Genomic DNA, 12,970 nt, shown 5'->3' with positions numbered 1-12,970 from the left:
GCGCGTGGTCTAATTATCTATCAGCATGGCTTTAATTAAATTACTAATATATATATTTATACCAGCCTTTATCATTTTTAATATTAACAATATATATATTCATATACATATATATGTACATACATATATACATAATATATATATAAACCCTTACCTTCCATCTTAGAATCAATACTGTGTATATTGGTTCCAAGGCAGAAGAGTGGTAAGGGCTAGGCAATGGGGGTTAAGTGACTTGCCCAGGGTCGCACAGCTAGAAAGTGTCTGAGGCCAGATTTGAACCAAGGATGTCCCATCTCTAGGCCTGGCTCTCAATCTACTGAGCCACTCAGCTGTCCCCTATCTGCATTCCTCTTGACTAATGACTAATAGTTGCCATTAACATCATTTGTGAAAATACTGAGTATAATTTCAGTCGAGGTACTTCATAGTCATAAAGAATCAATGTGAACTTTCTTCCTTTTTAAAACAGACTATAACATGGTATCTATGTAATATAGAGGCAGTGGAAGAGGGAAGCTATGGTACTTGAAAATCAAGTGATTCTGGGTTTGGAATCTTGACCCTAATGCTAAATATGTGTTATTGTGGGCAGATCCTTTATCTTTGAACCAAGTTGTAGGGCTTAGATGAGATAATGCATGAAGCGTAATTTTGTTAATCCTTAAGTGTTGTATCAATGTCAGTTATTATTATTATTATTATTATTATTATTATTATTATTATAATAGACGTACAATGTAGTGAAAAGAACTGGACTGGGCATCATGACACCTGGGTTATTTTTTTCCTGTTTGTTATTTCCTGGGTTTGTCATTAGCTTGTTACATGGGTGTTGTTATTTTCTTTCTTTAGGAATTTCTTTAGGAATATATATCCTAAAACTATTTGAACCTAAGTATGTATTGCCCATTATATGAAGTATTAGAATTCTTTTTTTTAACTCTTACTTTCTGTCTTAAAACCATTACTGTATATTGGTTCCAAGGCAGAAGAGTGGCAAGGGTTAGGCAATGGGGGTTAAATTGTCCAGGGTCACATAGATAGGAAATGTCTGATTTCAGATTTGATCTGAGGACTTCCTCTCTCCAGGCCTAGTTCTCAATCCACTGAGCCACCTAGTTCCCCCCTATCATTCGTATCTCTAGCTTGTCTTTGAGCTATATTTTATTTAAGCTTAAAATTTTTTTCTTCAAATTTCTTGCATTTAAAAGAGATACACCTTTGTTTAGCTTTCAATATGTGCTGAAACTAATAATTAGTCAAAATATTGAACCAAAATGTATCATATAAACAAGTGGCAATATTTTAGTTACTGAGCTATAGGAAACTAATAATGGTAGTGACAGTATTGCTTGACAGTAATTTAAAGTTTGCCAAAACACTTTTATGTACACATTCTTATTTTAGCCCCCACAACTCTCTGGAGTACTTATTTATCTCTTTATGGATAAGGGAACTGGGGCATGGAGAGATTAAGCAACTTGCTAAGTCACAAAGCTAGTAAATGACACACAAAGAAAACAGGTCACTTGATCCCAAGTCTGTGTCCACCACCTTTCTGGGAAGTGAATACAAGTATTTGTAGTTATTGGTGTAAATCTGATCTTAATAGCTTCCAATTTGAGGACTACAAACCTCTAGATAATTGTGAAACTGTTGCAGAAGCCACATGGGCACCAAATATTGTCACTTTGATTTTTTTTTTCATTGGACTAGGGACTGAATCAGTGATTTCTTTGGTGTAGGGTTGTCCTAGGAAAGATTCCAGGAGTTAACTTCCTCTGCCAATGTAATTTAGAATCTTAGAATGTTGCCTAGGACATTGAGAAATTAAGTGACTTGTCCAGGGTCACATAGCCAAAATGAATCAGAGACTGGACTTCAGCTCAGGTCTTCAAAGCTTCAAAGTCAGCTGTTCTACATTGCCTTTAATTTTTATTTAGTCCTAACAAAATATTTAGCATAAATATCCTGCACCCTGAATAAATAAAAGAATATATATATAAATGTATTACCATTTTCAAGTCCACATTCTGTCATTTAAAAAATTACTCACTTCAAAGCATTCCTGAATTCATTGTAGCTTTTTTCATTATATATTTTCTTAATCAGTGAATAATAATAATAATCTATTTTCCTGTGGCAGTATGATCAGTTTTTTTTTTTTATGTTGCTTCTGGAAGGGTTTTCATATTTCAAATAGTTGGGAACCAATGATCTATTCTAAAGAATGATCCTAAGTCATTATGAACTACTCTGTGAGCCCCAAAATTAGTTTATAAGTGCCCATATGGTCATCAGGAATGCTGTATTCATCAAGATAAAGAGATATGATCCAATACCTCATGGAATTCATAATCTAAGTGGAAACACTTTTAAATAAATCTATAAAGGACAAAGACCCTACAGAGGTATAGAAATTACATGCAGAAATTACTGTTTAATGAAACTTAATTTATACCTTAGCAGATAGATGGTGGTTTGGGAGGAAGTCGTCATCACCTTACTTTTGTTTAATTGGAAGGTGTGATATTTCAAGACCTCTTTATTAATGGGAGCAGGGGTTCTTTGCCTGGAGTGGATGAACTCTGTGGGTGTCAGTGAATAAATTTCAAGGGGTCTCTGAACTTGGATGGGAAAAAAATCACATCTTTATTTTCCTTATATTATGTATTTTAAAACATTCCAAAAAGTTTCATAGGTTTCACTGTAAAAAGGGTCATGACAAAAAAATGGTGAAGTGGTTAATAAGAATCATTAAATTTGAGGAAGTATAAACTGTTTTAAGTATAAATTATATGAAAAGACCTAGAATAACTGCGTATAACTTCATAGTGTTTCATTTGTGTTTATCTGAATGAATGTTTAGTAGATAGAGTAAGTGATAACCTGACAAAGGGATCCATGTGTCAGTCTTCTCCCTTGTGTCTCTACTTAAGGTCTCAGTAACTTTCTAAACCAAAAAATGCTTCTCAGGCCAGCATTCTCCTATGTGAATTGTTTTGCTCTATTATAATGTAAGGTCCTTGAAAGGAGGGTTTGTCTTTGCTTCTGTAACATAGTACTTAGAAAGTCAGAGAGGGAGAGTTTCATAGATTTCAAGCTGAACAGGGCCGTACAGCTCCAACTTTTTCATTTTATAGATGAGGAAGTTAAGTCCAAAGAATTTATAACTTGCCTAAGGTTACAGTATTAGTAAAAGGCAGAGCTAGGGATCCCAGTTCCTTTGGCTCCAAATCCAGTTTTCTTTTCTACTGTGCCAAGGAGAGCCACAAGCATTTGGTGGAAAAGACTGATATGAAAGATGCTGTAATCCTTTTTTTTTTAAAACCTTTAACTTCTGCCTTAGAACTGATGATCAGGGGTCACATAGCTAGCAAGTATCTGAGGCCAGATTTGGATGCAAGACCTTCCATTCTCTCAGGGTGGCTCTCTATCCACTGAGACACCCAGCTGCCTCTTAGAGTCCTTTGTAAAAAGTATGTTTCTTTACTCTCATCCATTCTTTTTCCTGTGCATTGTAAACTATTCAGTCATAGGATTATAGACCTGGGAAAATGCCTACTCCAGTTCAACCACTTTCATTCATCAACCACACAGTGGAAGAAATTGAGTTTGTGACTTCCCTTAAATCATCCAGTTGGATCCCTCTCTAATACTGTTTCTGCTTGGTCAAAGTGCCTCTTTGTCCTTCTTTTCCATTTTTTAAAAACCTTTCTTGGATATAGACTCTAAATCAGTGGTTCCCAAACTTTTTTGGCCTACTGCCTCCTTTCCAGAAAAAAAATATTACTTAGCGCCTCCTGGAAATTAAATTTTTTAAAATTTTAATAGCAATTAATAGGAAAGATAAATGCACCTGTGGCCATCACCGCTTCCCTGGATCGCTGCAGCACCCACCAGGGGGTGGTAGTGCCCACTTTGGGAATCACTGCTCTAAATGATCACTCTTTAGCAAATATTAATAATATGGAAATAGGTCTTGATCAATGATACATGTAAAACCAGTGGAATTGCTCATTGGCTATGGAGGGGAGGGAAAGAACATGAATCATGTAACCATGGAAAAATATTCTAAATCAATTAAATACATAAATTTAAAGGAAAAAAAGGAAAAAAACCCTTTCCTTCTATTTCTTGCTAATGTTCTCTGCATTATTATTCTGAATTTTTCTTGTTTTTCTCCCTCTGTACGTGATAGGACATTTTTTAGCCTCTATAATCATGAAGATTTTAGGAATATTTTAGCCTGTGTCAGGATTATAAATCATACATAGCAGGATAAAAATTCTTATTTATTCTCTACTTTATAAATTCATTTTTAATTTAAAAAATTGGACCAGATTATTTCTCTTCACCTTGCTTCCCATTAATTGGAGGAAGCAGGTTTTTAGGAATACTTAAAAAAATTAAAATGAGTTTGGAAAGTAAAAGTGGAAAGCATTAGTCAAAACTGCATCTAGCAGGGCCTCAATAAAAATAAATGTTCAGAAATTAAAATCTTACTTTAGACCAAGAACTTTTCTATTTGTGGCATAGATTATTTATTGTGTCTGTAAGTTGTGCCATTGCTACTTGTATCAAACGCGTGGAAAAAAAAGTCCTTGCCCTCTGGTTTACAGATAAGAACAGGATACCAAAGCAACTCTGATATAGGGCAGCTCTTTACTTGTTTGTGAGTTTTTATCTTTAATGTTTTTGTGCTGTAAAAATTGTTTTTTAATTGTTATTCCAATTACAGAATAATTGACTCTGAGAAAGAAGAGGCCATGAAATTAAATGAATCACCTTGGGGGACAAAAATAAGAAAAATAAGAAAGAGTTAAATTTTCTTCACTTTTCCCCCTTCCATTTTATTTTTTTCTTTCTTGAAATGTCATTACATAACGCCTATTTTAAGGCCCCAAATGGACCAGGGAAGTTTGTACCTTAATAAATATGAATTTCTCTATTGGTTATTTATTTAAACTGTGGTAGATGCAGTATAAAGGAGAGGAGAGAGGTTTAAAATATTCTGTCTCACAGAACAAATCCCAATGCATTTTAAAAATATTCTTCATAATAAAATATGCCAGTATTTTAAAAATCACTCCTCTGTCTAACTTTTAAGTAGTCAGTTGAATTAACTTCATGTAGGCTAGATTCTAAGAAATGAAATTTTCTTGATTTTTTGTAATTTAAAGGTCACATAATATCAGAGTTGCAAGAAACCTCAGAGGTTAATTAGTTCAACTTGACCAAGAATCTATTCCAAATTAACCTCAAGACTTCACTTGACAAATGAGTAAAAGAGGATCAATTATCTCCCAAGACAGTGTGACATAATAGGAAGAGAACTGTATTTGGAATCTGAGGAACTGAATTCAAATTTTGGCCTTCTTACTACCTGTTTAATCTTGGGTGAGGTCCTTGACCTTTAGAGGTCTCAGTTGCCTCATATTAAAATGAGGAGGCTGGACTCACACCTCCAAATCTATGAATATTCTTAGAAAGGGAATAGAAGTCAAATATAGACACAGGAATGACTGCTCTTGATGTTAGGGCTAGAGCAGTGACCCATATACCTACTTAATTAAAAACTCCAAAATATGCAAAATGGTGGTGACTTGGTAGGAGGATGTAAATGTATTATGTACCATATAATAAAACTATAATGAGAGATCTTGGTATAACAGACAAAGGGGCAAAAAGTAACAGTGGAGGTTTTAGGTATTTCCCCATCTTTTCTAAATATAGTGTGAAGTCATCTCAAGTCTTATTATATAAAGAAGACAAAAATAAACTTAAAGCTTTTCATGAAAATAACCAATTTTTAAAACAGCAAAAATGAATTTTATGACAACTGACTAAAATCAGGAAAGTTAAACAAAATTGATAGTTATAAGCTTTTATACTAGTAAAATGTCCTAAAATTGTAAAAAAAAAAAAATCCCTTACCTTTTGTCTTAGAATTGATACTGAGTGTTGATTCTAAGGCACAAGAGTGCTAAGGGCTAGGCAACTGGAGTTAAGTGACTTGCTCACAGTCACACAGCTAGGAAATACCATTTGAACCCAGGTCCTCTTGACTCTGGGCCTGGCATTGCATTTGTTGGGCTACCTAGTTGCTCCCTAAACTTGATATTGAGCATCGGATAGGGACTGAACTTATGTTTTTAATGGTATAAGACACACCCAAATAAGGAAAATTCCCCCAACCAATATGGACTGACATTCTCTTTAAGTAATAATTGAAAGTTAACTAGTGCAAAACAGAATCTAGGGTATGAATCCTTCTCTAGAAATATGTATCAGAAATAACGTTTGAGTAGAGGGTTTCTTGGTGCCGTTCGTGATGGCATGCTGACTCTTGAACATTAAGAATTACATTTTTGAAAAGGAATATTTGCTAAAATATATGTTATAGCAGTATCAATATCAAAGGTTTGTTTTACTTTTTCACTTTTGGGTACAATCAGGTACAATTCAGAAAGTCTTTTGTTAATGAATTTTCTGCACAAGTCATAAAAACATATGTACTATTTATACTGCAACTGTTTTCCCTGTCCCAACAGAAAAAGAGGCTGCAATAATATCTTATAGAATACTCTTACATGCAAAAGACCAAAGTGACATTATATGACTTACATCAGTCAGGCAACAAGCATTTATTAAACACTTATTCTGTGCCAAGCACCATGCTAAGCCCAAGAGAGACAAACACAAACAAAAGGAAATGGAAGCACAAATTGTAGACAATCTTTCAAGAAATTTAGTTGAGAAGCATAAGAAAGCTATATTCTGGTAATCGGCATAATTGGTTTCTTTTGTAATCCTAGTTATTTCATGACTTTAAAAAAAGACATTATCCTAAGTATAAGGGTCTGTAGTCATCAATAGACTGCCAGATGGGTTCCTGCCTCAAAAAAGGTTTAAACATGTAACTTTAGATAATCATAGATATAATTTATATAGGACTCTAAGATTTGCAAAGTGCTTTACATTTATTGTCTCATTTTCCTTTATCTTCACAACTCTGTGGGGTAGATCTTTTGATCTGTTAACATTTCCTTTATACCAAGGCAGCCTTCAGGTTGTCATCTCATAGATTAACCTACCTCATTTTCTAATCATGCTTATTTGATCATACACTTTACAATTATTGTGCAGAAATTTTTGATAATATGTTGTAGTATATTTGTACCTGCTCCTTGTTTCTCCTTTGCCCTTTGGGTCACCTGTAATCTTTTAGAAAATATAAATAAGATACATTTATTATAGTTGTAGATCAAACAGTTTTAATTAGCTATATGCAATCTTTAAGACTGAAAAGAAGTTATTTTCTCATTGTAAGGGCTAGCAGGGTGATTATATAATATTCTCATTTTCTGTTCTGAAAATCTAAGGTATAACTTGTAAGTGCTTAAGGATATCTTTTATCAGTGTGTTATAACAATAATCAAAATACCAAATTTCTTTCTTACTGCTACAAATGAAAACATTTAAAATAACTTCAAATATATTCCAAGATAATTTAATACATGTTATATTAATAGGTTCACTTATGCCTAAGAATCAAAGTATGTGAATTTTTTGGAACTGTATTAGGAAATTTTTATGTAATGCAATATATAGGACTAATATTGAAATGTTAAGAAAAAAAATCCTATCATCCTTATTTTTGTAAATATATCCATGTAATTGTCTATATGACATATAAAGAAAATTACGCAGCTTCCTACAAGGACACATATACAAAGTTTTCAGTCCTTCAAAAGCACTAGATTGCTACAGCTAATTTATAATATATTAGTATTTGAATAAAACCAAAATAAGCTACTACAAGCTCCTGATAACAAAAACCTCCATCAGACCAAGGACAGAGAGTAATTAATACAATTATTTAGAAAATTATGGTTGTTTTTAGGGAGTACAGGTTCAAATCTGTCAACACCAGAGGCAATCATTAATTTGTATGTAATGTATTTTATTTCTTTTTCTGAGCATAACATGAAAATGAGGCAGGTAGATGGCACAATGGATAGAGTGCAGGGCCTGGAAGACTCATCCTCTTGAGTTCAGATTTGGTCTCAGATACTTATTAGCAATGTGACCTTGGGCAAGTCACTTAACCCTCTTGATAGAGTGCAGGGCCTGGAAGACTCATCCTCTTGAGTTCAGATTTGGTCTCAGATACTTATTAGCAATGTGACCTTGATCAAGTCACTTAACCCTCTTTGCCTCAGTTTCCTGATCTCTAAAATAGGCTTGAGGAGGAAATGTCAAACCACTTAAGTAACTTTGCTGAGAAAACACAACTGAAAAACCACCAACAATCAACATGAAAAGTCTTTCCACAAGTTAGAAAAAGTGGAAATATTAAAAAAAAAATTTTTTTTTAAGTAACTGATCATATTCCACAAGTTAATCTTAGAAACAGTTTCTTTTGGTTGGAAACCTTTCACTTTGTGGCTTTTGCATGCACTCAACGGGACGGAATCCCTAGTATATTAAGAACTCGGCAAAACAGAATTCGTGCCCTCTGGGTAGTAAAAAAAAAAAAAATGATGGGTTAAGAAGCTAATTTGCATCATTCTTCTACCTGACAATATTCTAGGATATCTACGTTAACGAAGGTTGTAGGAGCGTAGAGTTCTGGTCCACTCATCCCCCTGGTCTACGTATATACCTCCAAAACCGAAATGCTAAGAGCTGCATATCGCGACCCACTCTAAACCATTCTGCCATAGAGAAACAGGGTGCAGAAGGAAGCTCGGAGGAGGTGTTCCTAGTACAAGAGGATTGAGTCTCTCTAGATAATCAGTCTTCAGTTCATCAAATGCAACAATGTACCAGATGGCGAAAAAAGATAGTCACGGCGGGGAGCACAAGCTCCCGCCAGTAGCAGGGGCAGCGATTGTGACTGTCCGGCCCAGCGGAGGTGAGGGACCGGCGCGGAGCCCTCTGGGTAAAACCGCCACCGCCGTCGCTCGCCGCGAAGCTCATGATTCAACTCTTCGGAGATTGTGATATTACATGAGTTCCTGCCCTGTAGCATTATTGGGAAATTAAGTATTGGTGTTAGAAAGTTCACTTTCTGGTTCAGGGGGCAGTATGGGAATTCCTCAAAACATCACACATTTTTCTAAATGTAATAAATCCCTCTTTTACTCAAAGTTCTAGGCCTAGCTCTTGGCCTTTCTTCATCTTTTGTTTGTGATAGTTGTACTTGATGGACTAATTCTGGCTGCTTAAAATCTTTTTTTAGAGAAAAAAAAAAAGGTTGTCTGTATCTGATTCAATCGTTTTATTCACTTTTTGACCTAGAAGATGTAGGATTTGGTGATAAATAGAAACATTGAGCTGTGGGATTGGAAAGGGGCTAAATTCCTTTGTAGAATTTTTTTAAAGTAAGGCATTCTTTGGTGTTTCAGAAGAAAATGTTCAAAATAACAGGACATCGTAATCATAGTTTCTATAAAATGATGGGATGTAGTGCTATGCTGGAATGGATCTTAAGACAATATCTTATTTGCTTACTTCCTGTATAACTAATACTAAAAATATAATTGTCTACCATCTTCTTAAGTCTCAAAAGAATGAAATTCAGTCATTTTTCTTCTTAATAGTCTCATTATTGTAAAAGTCATACTCCACAGGCTCTTTCTGAATTAATTCTTATTTTACTTATGTCCTTTTTCTCTAACATAGATTAGTTTCCAATGTATACAATAGCACTATATAGTCTTAATTAATAACTGCAGTTATCTCCCCTTAAAAAATTATGCTTACTTAGATTCTCATCTTGCTATTTTAACTTTTCATCTAGTCCTTAACTCCAAAACCTTTAGTGAACTTTGTCACTCTTTCTTGGATTTCAAGTGTTCCTTATCATATGAGAAGAGAGGATAAAATTTTAATACATAAATGATGAGAAAGCCTCATCACTTTAAAATGAAAGCTTAGGAACAAGTAGATGATTTTATTTTCATTTTAAAAAATGGCTTGAGACTTTGTAATAACAATAGAATTTTTTAAAGTTTTAGACTAATTTTTAATTTGTTCTTTTCCTAGATAAACGTGTTGAGAATTGGCCTCTGATGCAGTCTCCATTGCCTACATTATGTATAAGTACTCTTTATCTCCTCTTTGTCTGGCTGGGCCCTAAATGGATGAAGAACAGAGAACCTTTCCAGATGCGTTTAGTGTTGATTGTCTATAATTTTGGAATGGTTTTACTTAACATGTTTATCTTCAGAGAGGTACGTTTATTAGATATCTATATAATAACCAAAAATAAAGTAATATTTGAAAATTTTAAGCATTGTTTTAGATAAAAGTATTCTAAAATTATTTGATGTCACTAATCAAGGAAACAAAAAACAATTCTCATAAATGTGATTAATTAAATTTAATTTAATGTGCTAAAAATAGAATATAAAGCTTTTTACAAATTATGTTCCATAAAAAAAGTTTACATTTTAAGTGCTTATCAGGGAGGGAGCATATTTGACTTGCGTTGTTTGACTGTGGGCATAGCACATAGTAGGTAGGTGCTTAGTAATTGTATGAATTGATATGATTATGGAAATGGTATAGAAAGGCTAGGAATTAAGGAACCTTAGGATCATGGTCATAGAAACTCAGATTAAAAGATGCAAAAAAAAGAACTTTAGGAATTTACCTAATCCAATCACTCTTATTTTATGAAGGACTAAACCAATGTTTAGAAAGCTTAACTGATTTATTTCTGGTTCATTATCTGGTGTAGCACTGCTAACATCACAAAGAATCATCATTGTTATCGAGTTTAACAATAAAGACTGCCTTTTAGGAAGTGGTACTTGAGCAGAGCTGTGAGCAAGGAATATCAGTTTGCAACGGTGTGGATTTTGGATTGGAAAAGAAAGACAAGAGGCAAGAGGACCAATTCGAAGGCTGTTGCAGTAGTATAATAATAAAAACACTGATATAATGTTTACTATTGCCAGGCTCTGTGCTAAGTGCTTTATAAATATTATCCCATTTGATCCTCATAACAATCCTGGGAGGTAGATGCTATTAATATCTCTATTTTACAGATGAAGAAACTGAGGCAAACGGGTTAATTGACTTTACCAGGGCCACACAGCTAGTAAGTGTCTGAGGTTAGATTTGAACTCATCTCTGCCCTGATTCTAAGCCCAATACTCTTATCTACTGTGCTACCCAACTGCCCCTTTAGGTGACAGGTCTGAATGAGGATGGTAGCCCTATTCAAAGAGAGACTGGGGACAAACTGAAAGATGTTGTGGAGGTAAAATTGACAAGATTTGGTAACTCATTGGATATGAGGAGAGAAGGACTGAGGATGATTCTTTTGTTGTGAGATTGGTTGCTGAAAGAATAGTTGTTCCCTTGGTAGAAGGTTAGGAGGAAGAATGGGTTGAAGGTGCAAGTGGGGTAAAGGAGGATGAGTTCTGGTTGGACATTTTGAATTTGGAATGTCTAGCTAGCAGTTAGAGATTAAGGACTTGAGGTCAGGAAAGCAGTGATTGCTAAACATAAATCTGTGAGTCATTTGCATAGAGATGACTATGGAATCCATGGGACTAACTAACCTTTGAGGTTTGTAAATGAAACTTTTATTAAATACATACTGTAAAATAAAATACTGTGTTAGTCTCTGATATGGATACAAAAATAAATTAGACAAATTTGCTTCCCTTTTCACTACCATGATTTGATATTTCCTATCAGGGTCTTGTTTTCCCTAGCCCACTCTGGAATTTATTGAAAATAGCCTACAACTTTCTCCTCTGTATTCCTGACCTTGAAGGATTTTTTTTTAACCTGCTACAACAAAAGTTTGCATTATGTCTATCTGCCTTCTTCCCTTACTTAAAATTTTTAAATATGTATTTAAATATTGGTATCTTTATCCATTATTAAAATAATTGTCCATATTTCAAAATACAAATATTTTAAAATTATTACATATATTAATAAGCTTTAAATGTTGAGTATGTTTAATTTTTTACCTAAACATACATCCTTCATTTTTTTCTAGCTATTTTTGGCATCAACTGCTGCAGGATATAGCTATATTTGCCAGAGTGTCGATTATTCAGATGATGTGAATGAAGTCAGGGTAAGTATATTTAAAGAAATATTGATCAGTAATTTTTTTGTTGTTATTCAATTGTCTCTCACTTTTCATGATCCCATTTTGGGTTTTCTTTGCAAAGATACTAAAGTGGTTTGCCTTTTTCTGCTCCAGTTTATTTTACAGAGGAGGAAATTGAGGCAAACAGGGTTAAATGACTTGCTGAGGGTAAAACAACTAGTAAGTGTCTGAGGCCAGATCAGAACTCAGGTCTATTCTAACTCTAGGCACAGTGCTCTATCCATTGAGCTACCTACCTGCCTTCTTGTTAAGAAACAGTCTTGAGTAAAATGCCTAAATTTATAGTCAGCAATATATGAAAAAGACATTTTAACGTTATAGTGAATTTCTATTTCAACAGTGTCTATTTTTTTCTAAATAAGATTAACTACATGTGTACACATATGTATGTACATATTATTCTAAATATACACCAATAGCTATATGTCTGGAGTTTAACACTTGAGAACTATAAGAGAAAATGTGATTGCTTTTCTTGGTTTATTCTGTGAACTATTTGTGGTTTGTTTTATTGGTCAGAAAAAGCTTTGAAGTGTAAGTACAGTTAAGTAGTTTTGATAGAAAGGTGTGTTAGTGGATTTTGTGTCTGGTAAAGTCTAAAGAAGATATAGTAATCCTTGAGAGAATGATAACATATAATAAGCTATTTGGTTATGCAGTCATTACTAAGTACATGTATTTGAATAAAGATCAATATTCTGTAGCCCAAAGCATATTAATAAAATAGTTAATCTTTGCTATAAACCATTTAAAATTATTCAGGTGTATTCATGCTTATAAATTATACATATTTTTGGTCCAGATCTGTGATTTCATTGGCAT

At 33.9% G+C, this 12,970-nt stretch overlaps 1 protein-coding gene across 1 annotated transcript in view; it reads left to right on the top strand.

Annotated features, from left to right (window-relative positions):
- ELOVL4 (ELOVL fatty acid elongase 4) overlaps nucleotides 1–12,970 on the top strand; it is a 59,179-nt gene that overhangs the window by 19,396 nt on the left and 26,813 nt on the right. The window contains exons 2-3 of the mRNA XM_044675770.1: nucleotides 10,057–10,244; nucleotides 12,032–12,112. Of these exons, the coding sequence (XP_044531705.1) occupies nucleotides 10,057–10,244; nucleotides 12,032–12,112 (269 nt within the window). The remainder of the gene's footprint in view (nucleotides 1–10,056; nucleotides 10,245–12,031; nucleotides 12,113–12,970) is intronic.

Source organism: Gracilinanus agilis, chromosome 4 (genome assembly GCF_016433145.1).
Source record: "Gracilinanus agilis isolate LMUSP501 chromosome 4, AgileGrace, whole genome shotgun sequence".
Classification (NCBI taxonomy): Eukaryota; Metazoa; Chordata; class Mammalia; order Didelphimorphia; family Didelphidae; genus Gracilinanus; species Gracilinanus agilis.
This window is presented reverse-complemented; position numbering and strand designations above follow the sequence as displayed.